This window comes from Haemaphysalis longicornis, unplaced genomic scaffold (genome assembly GCF_048455015.1).
Source record: "Haemaphysalis longicornis isolate Haplotype H1 unplaced genomic scaffold, Haemaphysalis longicornis Haplotype H1 scaffold_3, whole genome shotgun sequence".
Lineage (NCBI taxonomy): Eukaryota > Metazoa > Arthropoda > Arachnida > Ixodida > Ixodidae > Haemaphysalis > Haemaphysalis longicornis.
The window spans coordinates 187,014,282-187,036,296 of NW_027526335.1; the positions used below are offsets into that span (position 1 = coordinate 187,014,282).

The window sequence follows — 22,015 nt, forward strand, 5'->3', positions numbered from 1 at the left end:
TTTTGTACTCAACCGCGCATTAAACGGCACTAGTGGGGACATCCGTTGTCGCAGGCAACTGCAGCGTCGCCATCGTGCACGCCTTGTAGCTTCGGTTCGCTGCCGCGGTTTTATTCTCCAGGGATGCAAAGCGCTCTTGAGAAAGTAGAGGACTACCACATAATATGAGTGCGTAGATTAATATATCTGTGGACGCCATCGCTGAGAATCGGGTTGAAACCGGGCAGAGGATGCACGCTGGCATTTTTGTTGTGTGTGTGAGATGCGGCTGCAAATCGCGTGCCCAGGCACAGCGGGCACCACTGTCATGGTGGTTTTAAGTGTTGCCAAGCAAAGAAATCACACTCTAAACTTTCAGTGACTAACTTTTATAGGAGGTTTTATTGCTGAACTCTGAAACTAAGATTAGAATGCTCTTTTTGACGCGCATTCTTCTATCAGCTTCGGTCTGTTGACCTTCATGGTTTCTGTTTTGGGAAAGGAGTCGAAAAAGAATACTCCTCCGTAGAGATGTTTGTGCACTGCAAAGTTAGCTGAAACAGAAACACACACACCATAAGTTAGGGAAAGCACTGCAAGCAAAAAGGTTGCAGTATTACAATTGCATTACAATTGCACCAGTTGTGTTGTAGCTATATTTCCTTTGGTGCTTCTATAATTTATACGTACATCATGATAATTTTGTTGCACGAAGGTAGTCGCTTTCTGTATGCTATGAAGTCTACTGAGCCATCCCTATCATTGCAATGAAAACAGGAAAGAAAACAGCAAAGAGAACAGGAAGCAAAAGGGGAAAGTAAACAGGAAGGAAAAAAATGGAGGCGTATCTGCTCACATCGCCGTAAATGTTGTCGAAACACGGCAGTCTTGTGTTGCCCCGCCAACGTATATGCCTCTCTTCTCTTTCCGGCTTGCCTCCCATGCTCTTTCACTCCCATTTCGCTCCTTTCACAATAAACAGATTGGAGGATTGTTCAACACAATTCTATATCGCGGTGTTTCACTGCTGGGGCCATGTACTGAAATGTTCCTATTTAAAGTTCTAAACGTGAAACACTCCCACGGGAAGGGGGGAAGGGGGGGACACCGAGAGGGATTTTTAGTGCAGAGCTCGCCTTTTCGTCCTAGCTCGCTCTCTGGAACCAAGCATATCGCCACGGCGTTAAGGTGTAGCCTGTCACAGTCCCTTCGCCGCGGCGTAACCCCGAATCTTCGAAAGCCAAGCGGCTATGCCAGGATATCCGTAACGTGAGCTAAGGTTGAGCTAGTTATTCTTAGCTTTCCTGGTTGCCTAGGATTAGCTGATTATCATGCTTACTGCTGCTTATAATTGAATCCAAATCCTATCCAATCCGATCCAATTCAATGCAATCCAATCCAATCCTCGCGCTTCCTCAGCACCAAAGAGTTTCATACAATGACAACTAGAGATGAATCTGGCGCTGGGATCGTCCGCCGCAATGGGTGTGATGGGTAGTTCTGGGTTCCGAATTGGCGCTTCATGGCTTTCGGAAGGTACTATGGATTCGATTGTGTAGACAGTTTCGTTTTCGTTTTGGATTTTCATGAACGCATTTGCCTACGCGGTATGTTGAAAGAAGCTTTCAAAAATACGTTTCTCCTTGAACTGAATGCCGCACGGAGACTGCCGCCACCCTGAGAACTGTTTTGTAACCCAGAGTTGTGAATCGGATGGGTTATCAATTCATTGCCGCACAGCGAGCACAAAAACACTAATGACGGGGTTCTGTACAGCAAATTTGTCTGCGAATTAGGAGTTGCGGCGCTGCTCATTCTGCTGAGCAATGTATTGTCGAAGCTGAGGACGGTTGCGAATCGCTTGGAACAGCCACACCTTTCCTGCGAGCGTAGACCAGCAGTAGCGGCGGCTGATAGAAAATCAGCTTGATGAATGTCACTAATTCAGGCAAGAATAACTTCTCCAAAGGTAATCGGTTTCTTTTTTTATGAGCACAAAACTTTTTTAGTATTACAAACTACAAGAGGGGATACTTTTACAAATAGTCTTTAAAGAAGTCCGCGTCATGCTGTAGTTGGCGGCAAATGGCAAACCTGCTCCACAAACCTCCTCGAGTCCGCGTCTGCTTTTTATTTAAATGCGCCGTTTTATTTCATACAAAACCAGTTTTTTGACACTAACTTTCTTGTTCGCCATGCAGTTTGTAAACGGAGAACCGGGTAATAAGAGTTTTATTCTCAAAAAACTCAATTTGCGCCGCCATAGGGCTGTTTCGATCCTACGCAATCCGGTTCCAGAACTACCCAATATTCCCACTGAAGCGTAAGCGCCGCCGCCATGACACGTTGACACTGGTGCCAGTTTCCCCTCTAGCCATTATCGTATGAATTTCTATGCTCAGCTCGGCTCTCCAGGAGCTACGCGAAACTGGTTAACATCGGCCAGTGTAGATAATCCAATCAAATCCATTCCATGTAACGCTGTTGTTGGCGGCGTACCCCAGAGGCTTCGAAAGCCAAGCGGTTTACATAGTCATAAGCGTTAGAAACTCGTGAAACGCTTGCGCTTTTCATACATCTTCCCGTTGTTTAGCGCAAAAAAATTTAGGATACATTTGAGGAAAAATACTTGTAATTAACCGGCAGCGCCAGCGTTCCTTTAGTTGAGGACGCCTGTTGGGTTGGTTTGTACAATAGTAAACCATAAATGTGGCAGTGGAAGCCGGCACATGCGGGGAGAAGAGCACAAAGAGAACAGAAGTCCCGCTGGCTCAGTTTCAGGCAGGGGGCGCGGTAGCACTGCGCAAGGCGGGAAATTTCAATTGCATATGGTCGTATCAGTAAGCGGATAACAGCGGTACAGCGCATTATGGTGAATCACTGCTCTGCACTTCCGACAGCTTTCACATTGAGTGGAACGGCTTTAACGTTTGTATTTTGAGGTCAAAACAGTTTTTTTCGATGTGTGTTTTGTGTTTCCTATCGCTATAATCAAGCAGGGGTGCGTTTTTTTAAATAACAATGCAAATATACTAATGCATGAATATCATTCCCTAAATATGCTTCATGTTTTCTTTTTGTCAACACCTTTCATAACTACGAACATTGCCACCAGAGTTATAGCTTATAAATGCTCAGCCTACATAAACATATCGTTCAGCAATTCTTTGAAGTTTTGGCTGCGCAGTTGGATCAATGGATGGATGGATGGATGGATGGATGGATGGATGGATGGATGGATGGATGGATGGATGGATGGATGGATGGATGGATGGATGGATGGATGGATGGATGGATGGATGGACAGAAGGACGGACAGAAGGACGGACGGACAGAAGGACGGACGGACAGAAAGACGGACTGACGGACGGACGGATGGACGGACGGATGGATGGATGGATGGATGGATGGATGGATGGATGGATGGATGGATGGATGGATGGACGGAGGGACGGACGAACGGATGGGTGGGTAGGAAGGCAGATAGGTAGGTAGCTAGGTTGGTAGGTAGGTGATTGTTAGGTAGGTTGGTGGTAGGTAGGTGGGTGGGTGGCAGATGAGTGGTAGGTAGGTGTGTAGGTAGGTAGGTAGGTAGGTAGGTAGGTAGGTAGGTAGGTAGGTAGGTAGGTAGGCAAATAGGTAGGTCTAGGCAGGTCGGCGATTGGGGGAGTAGTGAGTGAATGGGTAGGCTTGTGGGCTGGTCGATCAGTTAGTCGGTCAATCGGCAGACCGATTGACCGAACTCAGGTGACAACCAAAGGGTCCGTCACGAGACAGCTTCGCGTTCAACCATCGCCGTCGTCAGACGGAGGGGCACATGATTTAAGTCAGGACAATTGTGTTATTGTCTGACTCAAGGGGATAACAATAAATCATAACGCGATGTGAATGGTGAGACGTAACAGTGTCGAATTTCACTCAAAAAGGCGTAATATTAAAAATCCTTCAGTTTTCTCTTTGCGTTTAATGCCTGTGTATATTAGTTCATTTAATAATAATTAAGAGATCTGATTACATTTCCGAAGGACCATAATTGACCTATTGAAAACTGTTATAAGTTTATTTTATCATTACAGCGAATAATCGGTACTATGTTTCACAGTAATTTCGGAAGAATAGAAAACAAATCCCTAAAATAATGCAACTGAATTGGATGGAACTTTGCCCTCTCCCTCAGAAAGTCATGGAAGAATTTCAATGATGTGCCAAACAATGCTTGAATAATGAGTTATGGTTAGTATTTTACAAAACGCCGAGGGTGCGGCAGCGAAGTAATATTACGACGGCAGATGTCGAATTCAAAACTGAGATGCTGTTTTGTTGAAACAGTGCGAAATCTTGCAGGCATTTTTTGCAATTAACACGCGTACTAAAACATGACGCTTGAAGATTGCCCAGTACGTTTCATTTTACTTCCTCAACTCTGGTGCGTACAGTATATCTATAAATGCACACATCTCTTAATCACAGATACATGCTCAGACCTAGAGGCGTTGGACACCCCCTGCTCTAACTCCTCCCTACAAAAACTACCCATGCGAGTTGCCTCAAAACAATGTTCCCGTTTTGCACGCGACTTGTTCTTGCATATCACAAATTAGTGCCATCTAGTTCATTCAGTTGTCCGTGATGTGCCTTTGCATTTATATCAATTGGACATTTTTTTATTGGACATTATTTATTGTGCATTGGATACTTGGCAATCGGACATTATTGAGAGATCTAGCTTATCCTGTTCTATGAGCAAATTTTGGTTTTGCGCGCCCTAGCCACAGCTGGGCTGTGAGGTGCGCCGCAGTACAACTCCGCAGAAAGTTTTTCACAGGCGCCGTTCTTTAACTGCCCCGAAATCTAGAAACACGGGCGTTTTCGTTGTTCTTCTCCGCCAGAAAGGCTGCCGCCGCCAGGGTGGAAGGTTGGGGCGGTCACAACCGCATTCTTCGGCTACACGCTAAACTTTTTCATACCATTATTGGCCGAAAAAATGTGTAAAAAAGTTATCCTATTGCGAACACCTTTAAAAGATGCTGTGGCTAAAAAACGGTACGAGGATGAAAAAAGGGCGGGCTTGTGAACAGCCTGTAGCAGCGGTGTCAGGCTGCCTAAAATACTCTGAAATAAGTGTGCGTGTTTGTCCGTACAGTATAACATAAGGGTGTGTGCAAAGGAGATCGGTTGAGCACGCTGCGCGACATGTGATATACATTCAACACACAAAACAGTCAGACTTCGAAAAAATAAATTATAACAGGAATATCAACGCAAGCGCAGGGACAGAGAGTACGCACTTTCGTTGCCGTAGAAATATGGCTGCTCTCCTTGCTTTTATAGCCAGAAGAGAAAATAGTTTAGAAGAGTCGGTGAGTTTGCCGCAAAAATAAAGTATTTTGTCGTTAATTTTGGAATTAGGCATGTTCAAGTAGCATGGAAATTCGAAAAAAAGAAATTTTTAATCGGCATGCGCAGTTGGGAAAGCGCTGTAAGTATTATGTTCAATAAGTCATGAAATGACATTACCTAGCAAAGATGGAAAGAAGGCAGCTGGTTACTTGACCACCCTTGTTTTATGTGTACATAGGTGTCTACACAGTGAAAAATTGGTGTAACCAGCTTTCAACACATTTCACACCGTTTAGAGAGAGTTCAAATGAAGAAGGTTTAGGGCGTGCATGCAGGGTACTGAGTTATTAATACCTTGCAAAAATGTCTTTTTATTCATACGAGCAAAACATTAAAGGGACCCCGCAACAATTCTGATAACCGCATTCATTCTTCCCTTCACGTTTCGAAGCCCTGCCAAAGATATATAGTTATCGCTAGCACGGAACGGTACTGCGAGATTTGCTCGTCGCAGCCGACATGACTTCCGTTCGTGCTTTCCTTTTGTGGCTTTCTTTTTAAAGTGCTTATAAAATGCGTTCATTGCTACATCTGAAGGAAAGCTGACCAATAACCGCTACACCGTTGTAATGACGTCATTCCAGCGGTCGGGGAAGGCCAGGGCCAGGAGAGAGAGCAAAACCTTTTGAGTAAGCTTTTAAGTTAACTGTTGAGCACTGAGGTATTTTGCGACTCCCTAATTTAAATACTGTTTGAATTATTTGACTACGTTCTGTAAGCATTTAAGATTTCGAGAAAAGTTGAAAAAGTGTTCCAGGGTTCTTTTAGTGGACTGCGCAAATATGGTGTTATTATGCTAGATCGCTGACATACTTTTTAGTGTTATCATGAATAAAAAGAACAGAATTTTCAGGCGACTAGCACTGAGTGGCGCGCTGTAAAATTCTCTTAGCAACTGTTAATAGCCTAACAATAGTAACGGGCGGGTAACAGGCGCGGTGTTGCGGACATGTACATTTTCTCTGACCGGTAGGGGATGGGGGAGGGGCTGCTTCACACCTCATCTTGCTTAACACCGTATTTATGGGCCTGATAATTTACAACTGGGCACCCTTTCGAAACCTGGGCACTTTTGGGCACCCTTTCATAGGATGAAAGAAAGCTTATTGAATGCATTTAGGGCAATTTGTTTATACTTATAAAACACACTTATTCTTAATGATACGTGCAAAATACTTACAGTATGCAAACACCTTTTAATTATTCTGCTTGACTTTTAAAGTTTCATCAGTATAAACAAAAATTTAATTTTCTGGGACTAGCACTGGTTGGTTTGCTGCGCAAGTATTTCGGAAGAACTCTTAATAACACAAGGGTAATTTCATTAGGAAGGAGGCCGTAATACTTCGCAATGAGAGGCTATACAGTGGTGGACTAGAAAATCTTCCACGACCGGTGGGCTGGAAGTGGGGGGATTTTTCGTACTCCACAGTGTAAGAATATGTATGTGGCCTTAATAACTACCGCTGCAATAAAAATAAAACCCATTCCACATCTTCTCAACACCCTCAGAAAACTAATGTTGTTTCAGTCGGTAACCACCCCTTTTGCACACAAATAGGGTGCAGGCTACGAATTAGGTTATCTGGACCTAAGAAAATGGGTGCAAAGTACCCTTTCCCACCCTTATCACACTCATATTACACCTTTTTAAGGGATTAGGGCGAAAAACGTTTGGTGGGTAAGCAGCACGACGCGCCAGCCGCTGAGCCACCATAGTGTGCCACGGCAGTTTTCCTTTTATTTATTGGCTAATTCGTGTTCTTAAATAAAAATTTCTGTTCGCTCCTTGCTTAAGGGCTCATGCGGGACCCGATGTTTTTACTGACTGCGTAGTTTTGAAGTCTGTAGTACACCAGTAGCCTATGTCTCTTCGATGCGTATTGCCTACAATACATTTTGCGGTTGCCTTTCGTGTAATTTCGTTCCTTGCTATCTTCATCAATTGTATAAGTTGCAATTTGCCGCCGCCGGTAAACAGGGTCAATGGACCCGTCAACATGCTCTAATGTAGCTAGTAAGACGTGAGCATTACTGGGCTAGGTTGTCGCAAGCGTGAACCCAACTGCAGTTTGTAAAAAGCCGCCTCGACAAAAGCCGACACCTGCGGAAACAGGCGTCAAAGTAAGGTACCGCGGCAAGGATATGAAGCTAACAGAACGGCATGAGTTCACATGTAAATAACATAAAGGAACCCTGCAACATTGCCGATAAACGCGTTCTCTCTTTTCTTTGTGCCTGGAAGCATTGCGAAAGCTGCCATCAGCAGCAGATAGCCGCACTGTATGATTTGCTCGTCGCAGCAGACCCGCCTTCCACTTTCTGGATGCTTTCGTTTTGTTTCGAGTTTCTTTAAAGTGTCTATCGAATCAGTTTATTGCTGTAACTAAAGGAAATAAACATTGAATGAAACGATTGGGAAGGGGGAGGGAACGAGCTTATTTTTGTGATATGGGTCGAACTTATAGACGCCACGCTGCGGTGGAGCGTCGTCGTTGGCGCCGGCTTTGCACCTCAAGGGCCCTATTCTCGACTGCAAAAATTCTCGGGCAATTGGCCATGATTTTTGCGTAAGCACGACGTAAGCAATTAGTAACGTCCTGTACCTATAGCTATAACGACATGTAGTGTAATAATCCGAACATTCACTCATAAAGATCACAACCAAGGTGTCAAATATTACACATAAAATATATAAAAACACTTGGCATGTACTATACTTATTAATACGGTAGCTGAGGCTTGCAAGAAAAACACATTTCTGCAGGTTAAAATTGCCGTGAACACCACACGGCGATCGAGTAACGTTGATCCAAAAGGGAGCGAAAGGCGGATGTCGAGCTAAAGAACATCACACAATTTTTTCACCGTATCTAATTATTTATTTCTTTGCCTTTGAGTAACATAGTTGGGCTCTCTAATTCAATGCGAGCTTTGTTGCGTTATCACCTTCCCGGCCGCCACCGCCACCAGGCTATCATCGGCTGCGTGATCACAGAAAAAGACGGCCGCAACCATCACTTCTATGACACATAAGATTAGCGAAGCGCTACGCGTGATAACCGCGGAGCGCACCGATGCCGCCGATTCACTCATTCGTCAAGCTCGACTTCAATCAGCGCTGTAATGAACAAAAGTGTCACTTTCTTTTGTTATTTTTCTCTGGAGTTCTATCATTTGACCGAGCAGCTTATTAGGCGAAGCTTGAACAAACACCATGCATTGGGTTCTCTTTGTCATGGAAAGGCTTGTACTGCCCTCTTATGTTGCGGTTACGCCAAACAAATAATTTTTATTTTATTGCCAAACATAAAAGCAAAATACTGCAGTCTATTTGTATGCTCCCTGATCGCTGACTTGGAAACAGTCGAAACTATTAATTGTTTCGGTAAAAAATATGCTTTCAACCGCGCGTCATGGTAAACTGCGCCTGCTGCAAATACGCGGACATTTCGCGGCGCGGAAGGTCGGGGCAATTTTTGGCCTTTTTTGCGACAAAAGCAGCCGCCATTTTCAAGTTGTTACGTAACATGACGTCACTGTTACGCAGACTGAAGTTGCCAATGCATGACGTGATCTTCCCTCAAACTGTTTAAACTATGTCATGCCTTCCCAGCCAATCGCAGAGAGGGCGTGTATTACAGGAATTATTTTTGTTGAACAGCAAATACAGGCCTACTTTGTCATGTCGGGTGCTTTTAGTATGGTTTTTCATTGCCGGCCAAGAACTATGCGCTTTCAGTACATAGAAATAAGGCATAAAACGACAAAATGACGACAGCACATATAACCGCTTTGTCAACCGGAAGCACGTTACCAAAAAAGAAAGCCAATCAGAAAAGGCTTCCGGCAAATTGTCCAATTCCCCGGGAATTTGTGCAGTCGAGAAGGGCGACAAGTCGAGAAATAGAACACCACAAAAAGTAACGCCCACCCCTTGTCTCCTGAGCGCGTACCTCAGCAATAAAACGTATTCGGCGTCCACCTCTAATTCCAAAGTTAGGGATAGAGCAATGGCACAGTTCAAGCAGTTGGACGCTGCCAGGTGGGCCATTCACGAAATAGTGCAAAGAGGATACAAAAGCGCATGTGATTATACGGGTCGCTCGACTGTTGTCGCAGATAGAGCTCCTGTGTATCTCGTAACTCCAGAGTTGCACGTCTGGTTGCCACATGCCCAAGCGCCTACCTTAGGACGGGAAAGCTCACTTTCGGTGCAACGCACAAAACCCCGTTTTCAGTCACTGCTGCTCAAGTGAGCAGTAGTGGTTGTGGCGGCGGTGGTTGCTCAGCTGATAAGCAGTCGACTATCACCGCCGCCTCCCTGCCCCGCACCAGCTGGCAGACGCTTGCGCCGACTCCTCTTCCCACCGCAGCCACTGGCGCGGCGGCCCGGCTGCGGCTCACACCTGAGTGTTGGGTGGCTTTCCCGCACCACTCTTGTACTCAAAATGGCGGATGAACGCGCAACTCTGCTCCCCTAGGGGAACTGTATGCGTGACCTCTAGTCGCCTCTACGTATCCTGTATAACCCTCGCTGAGGCCGGCACAGCCGGAAGCGCACGCATGCGCCCAGTTTGCGCCGACAAGCGTGACGGGTGGCTTCCCCGCACGAATTTTGAACTCAAGATGGCGGATATGCGCGCAACTCTGCTCCTCTATAGTAGTTACATGCAGACACCCTAGTCACGTTGGAGTCTACACCGTGCGAAGTTGAATCCTGATGAAACTAAAGTTAGGAATGATCTGCAGTTCTTTTCCACGATACCCACTCCTGTGGGCTATGGGAAAATTAACAAATGGTTATGGGAAAATTAACAAATGGTTATTTGATTGAAAGTGAGGATGTCGGTGAGGTTAGTGCTGCTGTTTATTTTAACAGAAAGGACGTTGACGGGCACCGCGAACCGGAAAAGTATTGCAGAGTTGCTCCGGTCTGTGCTTGTTGGTACACCTCCGATGGGAATCAGCTTGAATATAAACGAACACAAAGGAAGAGCTAGATACATCACACATTGCTAGATGGAGATACACGAAACACTGCCAGGAAGGGGTAGATACACTGCGTTGATCTACCTCTTTCTTTGTGTTCGTTTACATTAAAGCTGATGCCCATCGAAGATGTACCAACTAGCACAGATGATACCCATTCTGAGGTTGGTTCTTTTTCAGTGCAGGAAGGCGGCATCTTAGCGCATAACCTGAATACGCAAGAAAAGGCAACGGTTTATTAACACTTCACTTTCGGTTGTCCATCGAAGCCTTGTTATGATATTCTGTGCCTGAGTGAGCGGAACGCTACATCGCTACGGGAGCGCACTAACCAGCAATGGTAGCCTTCATTCTTTCCGCGAGATCGGCGAGGCTTCCGTAGTCTCGTCCGCTGTCGTGGCCCTGGGGTACGGCGAGTGCTGCTGGCGCTTCTCCGTAATAAGGTTGAGGAAGTCCCACGACGGCTACCTCGGAGATCTCTTCCGAGTGCTTCGTGAGCAGCAGGTCCTCGAGTTCGGCAGGAGCCATCTGGTTATCCATGCACTTGATCATTTCCTTGAGACGCTGCACGATGTGCAAGCGTCCGTCTCCGTCGTAGAAGCCCGCGTCTCCTGTGAAGACGAAAAGAAATGCCCCGAGACAACCGTATGCCCGTTTACGCAACCGCACGCATACTGAGGTGTCAGCTCGGTCATGACTCATAGTTAAGATTGAATAGGAAAGACGTGTTTTCACGAAAAGTTAAAGCTTCAATTACTGAGAAAAGCTGAGGTTAGACAGAATAAATGTGGAGTCAGGATAGAGCGCTCGCAATGAGCGTCCGAAGCGATGCGCGTCAGTCGGACGACTTCCCTGCATAATTATCACGTACCACGTGTGAGAGTACAGAACTTGCAACCGGTACGCCCCTTGGTATGCACGTACGCGTGCCTCCGGGCAATGAAAAAAATCCCGGGCCATCTCCTCTAACATGAGACCTGGGCAGGGGCGAAACATGACGTGTATGAGTCTATTAAACGATTGTAATTCTCTGTCTTGCCACATGACCCGCGCTGATCGGCCGCCTTAAAAGTGCCAGTGGGAGGAGCTATCGCACGCTTGCTGAGTTGGCGGCGCCGTCTCACGTGTTTAACGGGATTGCAGCAATTAATTTGAGTGGCGGACTGACAGTAAATTGTCTTCGTGTGAAACGTCGCAGCATTTCAAGTATGCTTTACAGAACGAAAACTTGCGTTTGAAACCAATTTCGAGACGGAATTTAATAAATTTCTGTCATTATTGCAATTAATCCTGAACAGTTCTGTATTTTAAATTAGTTTAAATCATGTTAGTTTATTTTGAACCGGTTTTAGCTATTATAAACTTGTTTTTTCACCATGGTTCGAAAGCCTTATTTACCGTGACGACAGACACATCCGAGAGGAGACGCCGACAGCCCGAGCTTATAAGGTGTTTCGGCCTTTAAATGGCTCGGGGTGCGCCGTCTGGACAACTAAAAGTTATTTAGTGCCCACAAGACGAGGGCTCTGTTGTGGTGGCGTCCCGTGCTTCATGTTATCGTATTCGCACTGTCCGCTGATTTTCGCTTTTGGTTTGTGCCCCCAGGCGCGAGGTAATTCTAGGAATCCTTGGATCCTTATATATGACAAAGGATTAAACTGGCCTATGGCATGCGTTCAAATGCACCGGACAATTCTCAAAGCAAAGGGACTCCGTGGATCAAGCACTCAGACTTTATTCCCTGCTCCTCCCCTGCACCTGCACATACGCACACTACCCTGAACTCAACCTGGCCGAGGCAATACTATTTGGCCGGTTTTAGTCTTCGTCCTACCTTCACGGCACCCTGTTCAACGCAGTGTGCACGCTTGCGATCCCTCCACCAGTGAAGTTTGCCAACGGCACTTCGCATCCTTCCAGACGGCAGGGGGTAACAGCGCCACCCATTCCCAACCCATAAACCCACCCAAGCTACGAGAAGGAGCCAGAGTGGCCAACTTCTACTTCATATCCCACAGCAAGGTGGTGGTGTGTACCGGGACATCTCAGCGCTTGCTAACTAGAAGTTCAGTCTCTAGTTCGCTTGTAAAAAGGGCTAAAGTTCATGTAGCATTCCTAAAAAAAATCGTTATTCCAAACATACTGGCGTTTACAGTTCATACCGGGTTTTCGTACGGTGGTCGTCCGCCACCGCAGCGGACGACCGATAGCATCGCGGCTCTTAATGAGCCTGCACAAATTAATGGGGGTGGTTCTTCATGCACATGAAAAAAAATTGCGAAGGAGTGAGAGAGTGTTCGTGCGTTGATCGCGGCGTTGCACCACATGTACTCTAAAATAACATGCCTAGGGCATTCGGGTAATCTTGCTGAGCACAATTTACCACCAACCGTGAGCATTGAAACAACTAAAGCCAGAACACATAGCTTCTGCTTTTTGTACTCCACCATCACCTCTGGTGTTTCTGAAGCTAAGATACAGAAACTTGTCGTGAGGCATCCGTCAAATTTTCCGCGTCCCAAAGAACGTCTAAGGGCCAGCGCAGTTGTCCTGTGAGACATTTCCTGGTTTTAACTGGTCCCCTCTGAATCAAAGTGATTTGGTGAAATTTGAAATATAAACATCTTTTTCATGCCGCACCGGCGATTCCGCTCCATGTCCTTGTTTTTTTTTACATAGTTTGGCATACTCTGCTAGTATTACAAAAAATTGTTATATGAAAATCATGATTATTGCTTTCCGTAAAGGCTGTAAGAGTGCAATAGCATACTGGTCTATGTCCCTTCATTGCTTTGTTAACCGAATGGTTTCCTTCAGTCACCTCTTGGCTTAGTCCTTGGCTCTCCAGGATGTTGCAGTATGATGCATTTTGAAGTGTAGTTCCTGACAACCAACACTGTACTCCGGATTAGGAAGCGGCGCTCACGTTTCAAAACGAACATGATTTCTTTTTGGTGGCATTGCTACCGCTTGTTTCAGTGCCGGGTTTGTAAATCATGTTTGTTACTAAAAGAAATGTATTAAAGCGATTTCTTTCTAGCACTGAATTATTTTTTTTTTGCGTGACGGGTCGTACTAGTCGGTGCAGTCTGTTATTCGCAGGAAGCGTCTGCTAACTTTTCTCTGCATCAGATTTGGCACCTTGGCGTACCCCTTCAAAAATATAGAGCTACAATGAAGAGCGCTTCTGTCGTTATTTAGAAATGTGACTTTTGTACCTGACTTGCACCAGCCATCTTCATCAAAAATCTCGGCCGTTTCCTTCGGCTTCTTGTAATATTCCTTCATCATGCTGGGAGTGCGAAAGCAGATTTCACCCGTCTCATTTGCTCCGAGTCTCCGCTGGGTCTGTTCGTCCACCACCTACGGGAAAAATTTCATTGCGGTCAGTCACATAAAATTTTGTGGTTTAGCGCGTCGAAGCAGCACATGGGCTATGAGTCGCGCCATAGTGGAGGGCTGCGGATTAAATTCGATCGCATGGGAATTTTTGACATTCGATCGCAAGGGAAATTTCGACAACGCATGGGAATGATCGCATGGGAAATCTCGACACACAGTCGTTTTCGGTGTTGACCTTCTACTGAAAAGCAGCTAACGCGGCCGGCAGTTGAACCCACGCCTTGACTCATGAGCACAAACTTATAGCCACTGAGCCAGCGCGGTGGACGACCAATAGCACCGCGGCGCTCAATAGACCGGCACGGATTAATGGGGGTGGTTGTGTATGCAAATTAAAAGAGTGTACGAAAAAGTGAGAGAGTGTTCTTGCGTGGATCATGGCGTGGCACCACTTATACCATAAAAGAACATGTAAACGAGCATTCGGGTAATATTTTCAGACGCTAGAGTTGACATGTCAAAATGTTCTCAAGTGGATGAACGAGCAGGTGTCCAAACGTTGAATAAGAATTTGTAGTGAAATCCCGTGGTTATTTGAAAGAAAACACCAGACGGGGTTGCATAGGCGGGGCAAAAATCTAGGAATGTAATTTAGACAGTGCTGTGTGGCTGCAATGAAAAATTTGTTCGGGATGTTGGGATTTAAGGCCAGGTTGTGCCAGATTCAGTTAAAGCTTAAAGAGAAAAAGAGCGCTAAAGGCCGGACAAAGAGGAGACTAGACACATGCAGTTCTGTGTCTCCTCTTTGTCTTCCAGAGTCTCCCCTTCGTCCTGTCTTTATCACTGTTTTACTCTTTAAGCCTTATGTACCAACTGGCCCGCGTTATCACTCTTTTACGGTTATTTTAAGCCACGGAGCTGGCCCCTGCAGCTATTTAGGAAAAAGAGTAGCAGTGTTTATCAGCTCTTTACATTTTCCCATGATTGGGAAACGTGGGTTTCATTTTTAGCGATGTACCTCGTAGTAAGGATGGCGGCTAGAAAAATTAGACAATCCAGAAACTCCAGCGCGGACGAGATGATGCGCTACCGCACCTGGGTTCTTCTTCCCGCAGCCGAATCTTCCACAGTACGCACACTCACACCGGCCGGACTAGCAATTCTTCGCCGCGTAAAAATACTCGGCATTGAACCGCAGAGAAACCGAGTATGGCTGTGTGACCGATAGTTCTTTTTATATATCTTCATCGCACCTTCACCCCATTTGGTGTAGCAAGTCGCGCGCCCAGCCTGGCTGACCTCACTTGCCAATTAAAGATGTTTCTCTCTCGCTCTCTCTCTCTTTCTAGCTTCCACGTGGAGGTGGGTGTTGTTTCCAAATTTCTAATTGCCGCGGTGTCTCAGTGGGGAAGGCGTTGTGCTGCTGATCACAAGAACCCGCGTAAAATACAAGCCGCGGTGCATCATTGTCCACGTACCATGCAGGCCGGGCCGCCAGCTATTTCCCTCAAATGTATTTGATATCTCTGCTTATACAAGTTATGCGTTCACTTGTAAAGATCTTGCTAATGATTATTGATCCTGACGTTATTTCTCCCTGTTTTTTAGTTTATTCTACTAGGATTTACAATTACGACCGAAGAATAGCGGAGCTATGGACTCTTTTCCTGGCTCAATAAAGTCGCGTAGCCAAAGACAACGCAGCTGCTTGAAAGAAAAGCAAGTTTATTGAAGCGAACTTGTGCTCCCCTAACAACTAAAAAAAATACACAGGCGGCGAGCAGCAGTCAACAAAGTTCCGTACGCAGGTGACTGTCGGCGATTTAAATGCCGCGGCATCTGCTGTGCGGGCATTTATCTTTAGGCGTGGGTGTTTCTCGAACCGTCGAATTAAATCGAGAACACTGCAGATAAAAAGCGACTGTTCTAGGCTAGTGACGCTAGGGGGAAATGTTTTACCTATCAAATGAGATAACCCGTTCGGCACAAGAAAGAATGGAACATGCGCTTCACTCGGGACAGGGATAACGCAGCCCGGTGCAGCCAGTCCTGAAAACAAACACATAAATAAACAAATCCTGTGCATGTTGATACCGACCTTCGTCTGAACTGTTTCGCGAATATTTGCGTAACGCATACCTTGATCTGTGCCCAAGGCGCTGGGAAACCGACGTCCGTACCTCGCGCGGCGTGGACAGATGGCGAAGAAAGGAATCCCATTGCCTCAGTCAAGGCATACGCATTCACGAGACACTGGACGCCATCGAAAGCAGATAGAATCACTGAGTACGCAGCCTCGGAGAGTACGCTCCCTGAAGCGCCCAGGCGTCGGATGCTGGACAGACGAATCCCGAAGTGACGCATCTCACCCGCCAGAGACTGCAGGCGAGTCGAAGGGATCACAGCTGCCGTCGCCTACGACAACCATGAGTCAATAGTAACAGAGCAATAGTAACAGTGCTTAAAAAGGAGTAATGTGAACAAAAAACCCTGATGTAGCTACAACACAAACGTGACCCTGTAGATTCGAAGGTATCTGCACCAAAAATGTCCTGTGCTCGCTCTCATTTTTCGCCATTAAGAAAGGTAAGAACAACGTGGTGAAATTTCCCAAACCATTATTTTCATTCTCACCAGCATGCAGCATCCCGAAAACTACGCTTTATTTTGTTTTTCATGCGTTTCCTTTTGATTCATTTAACGATGACCACTAAAACGCCCGGGAGAACAAAAACCCGTTCTTCAATATGAGTATAGCTATCTAGCTCGGATCATTGGGAATGAGAAAGCACATGCTACCGCCCGGGGTCTTACAGTCCGGCGATTGCCGCCAATGCCGCCACTGCTGATGTCCAGTCATTGTTCTCGGCTAGAGACATTAGATCAGGTTATTTAGTGGCTCTAGTCTCGGCCTTGTATGCCGAACCTCCTTCCCAAATGACGGTGAACGAAGGGCCGAGTGACTACAGCGAAATAACACAATATTATAGACCCGAGAGGAAGACACTGCCACCTACGGATCCGCAGCTAAGAAGAAAAGAGGAGGTTCACTGGAGACGTTTGCAGACGGGAGTTTTCCAGAACCCAGTCGTATATAGTAAGCCGCATCCCAAAGTCGTCGATCCAAGATGTAAAAAATGTAAGGGTCGAGCGGACCTCGTCCACATGGTGTGGACTTGTCCTTCCTACAAGAAACCGCACCGAGACGTTGCATCCTCGGAGGCCCTACTCCTCAGCCGAACCTCTGAAAGCCAGCGCAAGATCATTGGTGTCGCCCTCGAAGCCGCCAAGTGCCAAGGGATACCGGCCGACTGAAGGGGAGGGGGCACCTAACGCGCCCTCTTTGACTGGTGTGTAATAAAGTTTTCACTGACTGACTGACTGCGCGTAGCGCACTAGAATCAGGCCCCGCAGAGTGGTAATCCTTCGCGCACCTTAGCATAAGATGAGCTTCGCTTCTGTGAGACTTGGGGCACAATTCAGATTTCGCTTGTCGTGCTAGGGGCAGCGGTAGCGTTTAATATTATGGTTAGGAGTATCGATGGACGGCGTGCTCACTACGAGTCATACGAAGTATTGTCTAGAATGGCGCAACGGGAAAAATATCCGGCCTAACCTGCGAACGTTAAACACAGCGCAAACGACAAGACAAAGGACGACAGCAGGAGGACACACGAAGCGCTTCGTGTGTCCTCTTGCTATCGTCCTTTGTCTTGTCATTTGCGCTGTGGGTCAACAGGCACCACTAACTCGTCCACGTTTTCACGTTGCTAACCCACGAAGACGTGCATCCGGAACGAATGAGCGACGGTAACGCTGTGTGCGGTACTTTCGCACAAATATTTGCTGTAAGCCTGCAATCGGCATTATGTAATTACTCGGCCAAAAAACGAGCGCACAAACGAGACAAACATGAGGGAAGTGAGTCTGAACTAATAGTGGTAATAATACTAATACTGATAGGCCATTTATTTCGATCTCCCTCCAGATTTCTGTGTCGCAGGTAACTGTAGACTAAATTACGCCCGTACATTTTCCGTTCATTTTCAAGTAAACAATAAGCACGCCCAAAATAATTCTTGTTTACGCAATAAAAGTGATCAATTAAAGTTTATTTTAGAAAATTTGAGGTTGAATTTGTTGCAAGCAAATAATATTTTCTTGCAACTGAGACACACCTTAGAGAGAGCAATGCATAAAAAGACAGCACAAAAGAAAAGCAGACAGCAAGCCAAGAAAATTAGGAAGAAGTGGAAAGCGATACCCCAAAAGGCATCTGGAAATGTATGCAAAGCGGGATAGGTCATTTTTTTGTTGCCGTCTCTACTAGAAACTACACTATATCACTGGTCACCACGAAGCTACAAAACTACGTGTCGTGATGCCTACAGATGCGGCATTTTTTTAACTATAAAACGCGCTTCAAGCCTATTGCATTCCTAATGACTGCCAGGAGGATTTTTTGGCAAAAAATTCTATTATGTCTGCTGCGTTGAAATGTATTCGGCAGCAGTTTAAAGGCAGGATTTCCATTCTTAGCTAAAGGAAGTTGCTAACTGTACATGCTGTATAAATTAGGTGGTGCATGGGAGCTCCGCGACGGTGGAATATTCCCAGTCGCAATATGGATAATATTTATTTAAAACGAAATATATTATGACAGTCTGTCTTTACACGCACAGTTTATGCAATTGAGAGAATGCGTATTTTCCCATTGGCTGACTTTCCTGTGCATTTGGGTTGGAATATTGTAAACAATAAAAAAATATATTTCATATCGCTTCAGCTGATAAAAGCGCGGTTACAGATCACGGGAAAGCTAGGAACTCAATATCCAAACTACAAAAATGTTCTAGAAATATAAACGCCTATATTACCACGCTCCATAGGTTGTCGTCTAACACTTGCGTGCGCAGTATAGCAACATATTCCCCTGTACGCCATATAAAATAACTGTGATTATAAAAAGAATGTCTGCGCCCGCATGACGGCAGTAAGCATTGATTTTACCGATGGGCGTACATAACGAACGCACGAAAGAACTCTTTACCATGTACACCATCGCGTATTAAGACTATTCTCTCTCTTTCTTTACAGCTAAAGCACCTGCGATTTTGTGTCAAGCCTCTCATAATTTGATTTATTTCGCTGCTATTTCTGCTTGACGGCCTTCACGGTGGGTGTCCAAGCAACAAAAAATATCATTTCTTTCGGTTAATAAGCGAAGTTCGTAGGCCGTTTATTGTAGCAATAGAAACCTGGCTTATTGATTCCGTTATGAAAACACAAAACCTTCCCTTCCTTCAAGCACCATAAATAATAACGAGAGTAATATAACGCCAGATCACTGACGACTGTGAGTCAAGCATGAGCTAGGCAAAGAACCATCAGAAACAAGTGAAGCCCAATACCCTACCACAATCTACACCGTACCGACGACAAGTGGCAGTATGCTTTATTGCCACGATGGCACGCGCAGCACTTTATGGTCTTTGCTAACATGAATTCCCTCGCCACGTGCACTGCAGTGAAAGGAATGAAGATGCATTACGCTCCTCTTGTCTTACAAGCGAAAGCCACAACCCAGCATTCAGTGAAACGAGCACACGTCGAATCAGCCTCTCATTTGGGGAAGGGAAGTCGTTCAAATCACCAGCAATTCATAAACTTGTATTATACGGAGCGCACCAAAACGATGGCGCGTTAGGCAACCCTGGCGCGGGCACACTCGCTTTAGAACTCCGTGCTTTCTGGAGCCGCAGGCGTGAGCACTTACAGAAGCCGGGGATGTACTACTGTTGTGCGACGTATCGCTGCCACAGTTCGTCCAAGCGAATTCGAGAGAAACAGTCAGTACGCTTGATGGTACATGTACCAAATAATGAAAAGCAAGGTGCCTCTATGACTGAAAAGAAGTCTCAACGAATGCGTCCCGGGGTGATAACGTGCGGAGCGGATACGTGGCATCTAACTAAACAACTTGAAAGCAAACTTAGGTCGGCTCGACGGGAAACAGAAAGATGAATAATAGGAGTAAGGTTAAGGGAGAGGAAACGAGCTCCCTGGGTGAGAGAACAAACTCGAATAGAGGATATCATAGTACAAGTGAAAAAAAGAAGTGGACTTGGGCTGGCCACTTAGTGAGACGGAATGATAGCCGGTAGACCACCTGGGTAATAGAGTGGATACCGCGAGTCGAGTCTAGAACAAGGGGAAGGCCAATGACGCGATGGAAGGAAGAAATAAGGATCCTCGAAGGCAAAATACGCACTCGCACAGGGAAGGACATGAGTGGTTGGAGGTCGATGTGAGAGACCTTCGTCCTATAGATTGGACCTAGCAGGTTTTTGCTAATGATGATGACGATGAATATAATAAAGGGTGCCCAAAAGGATAATTCACACGACTGAATGCCAAAGGGTGTCATCATCATCACCAGCCTATCTACGCCCACTGCAGGGCAAGGGCCTCTCCCATTAATCTTTAATTACCCCGGCCCTGTGCTAACTGCGACCAATTTATCCCCGGAAACTTCTTGATCTTATCTGCCCATCTAACTTTGTACCGGCCCCTGCCACGCTTGCTTGCTCTAAGGATCCTATCTGTTACCCTTACGCCCAAGGGTTTAACGCTGAACAAAAACAGACTGGCGGAAAGTTTTTACGATGTAGACGCCGCGCAAACATGACAGAACTGAAAAAAGCCAAAGCTCACAAAAGTGTTATCTCCGGGTCCCGGCTATGTACAACACTTCGTTTGCACTTTGTGACCTATATATGTAATGCCGGTTGGGAAGCCGATACCGAGGCTACACTGAACGCAGATGCTCAGCTTGAAATATGCACACAGAACTGGATTTTCTGGTGGAACGCATAGGCAGGAATCTAGTGCTTTTGGAGTGCGGTGTTCTCTCTAGAAGCAAGAATGCACTGGATGTAGCCATGAAGTGACCTTTAATTAAGAACCTGCGAAACGAAAGGAGGGATAATCTCCGGCTGAGCTTATTACCTTGTACTTGCTGACGAGCTGTGCGACGCGGTGCGCGTCTGCTTTTGGGGACATCATCACCACAGTAGCACCCAGAAGCACTCCAAATGTGATGCAGACGAGCCCCGAGCCGTGAGTGATGGGTGCAGCAACCAGGGTCACGTCGCTCTCATCCCATGGAAAACAGGGGCTGCGGTATAAACGCAGTAACGCAAAGGTACATCTATTGGAAAGCTAACTCCTTTGAACAAGTCAAGACCGTCTGCGTTGTTACTCCGCACCGTGTGCATTATAATCCACATGCCACGCTTTGTGTATTGATGCTCGCAACGTGCCGGGATTTGAAATCGGTACCACTCAAGGTAATTTACTCAATCAGGGGAACCTTTCCGGGTGATCGCCGTTCTTCTAGAAGTGGTTAGTCCGGAATTACTTTGCATCGCGCAAGATCTTTTCGCACAGCCCATATTGAGGGTAAAAGCTCGTTGTGAGCGTCATTTTAAGCTAACGTTGCTTTGCAAGTTTCAACAGCCATCACAAAACTATCCCATTGAAATGTATGGGCAGTAACACTGCACAATAATTCGCAAAAGAAGTTTATGTAGTTCTGCAATAAAATTTAATGGTGTTTAAATCGAAGTCCCTCATTTTCTCAACAGATACTATTCGGTTTCTGCAGCGGTCTTACTCTATTACTAAGTGGTTAGCTTTTTTGGCGGGGAAGCCGGGGGTATGTTAGCAACCATTAACAAACCAGTTGTCGTTAACGACAATGTGAGTTTTCAAATACCAGTATTCCAACGTGCTCCTGAATCTAAATTCCTGAGTGTGCAGTTCCATGAAAACACTAAATGCACACCTCACGTAAATAACGCACGGTATAAGGTCGCATATTCTGTAGGCATTGGGAACAAATTTCGTAACCCCTTAGCTGTGCATCTGTGCCGCCAACATTATTTCCCTATCGTTCAATTGCGCAGAACTGTCGTGTAGAGCGGTCTGTTAGAGTGGGGCAACTCCTCGAAATGCAACATTACCCGTCTTCACATCGCGCCGAAAAAAAGCATTCGTTTCATCTTACACCTAACAAGGTATGAACATACGTATGCTTATTTCAGACAGATTCGTATCCTCCTAAGTTATGACGTATATATTACCCGCCGCGGTGGCTCAGTGGCTAATGCGTTAGGCTGCTGAGCGTAAAGACGCGGGTTTGATTCCCGGCCGCGGCGGGCGCTTTTGTGATGGAGGAGAAAAAGCAAAAACGCCCGTGTACGAGATTTCGCCGGACGTTAAAGATCCCCTGGTGGTCAAA

The 22,015-nt window shown here is 46.0% G+C and overlaps 1 protein-coding gene across 1 annotated transcript in view; it reads right to left on the minus strand.

The window, feature by feature from the left end:
* Window positions 1–391: 391 nt before the first annotated feature.
* The window catches only part of LOC144175596 (uncharacterized), a 37,346-nt gene continuing 15,722 nt past the window's right edge, over window positions 392–22,015 (minus strand). Inside the window, exons 4-7 of the mRNA XM_077704658.1 lie at window positions 20,722–20,890; window positions 13,590–13,734; window positions 10,704–10,982; window positions 392–533 (exon numbers count right to left, since the gene is read on the minus strand). Of these exons, the coding sequence (XP_077560784.1) occupies window positions 406–533; window positions 10,704–10,982; window positions 13,590–13,734; window positions 20,722–20,890 (721 nt within the window). The 3' untranslated portion in view covers window positions 392–405. The remainder of the gene's footprint in view (window positions 534–10,703; window positions 10,983–13,589; window positions 13,735–20,721; window positions 20,891–22,015) is intronic.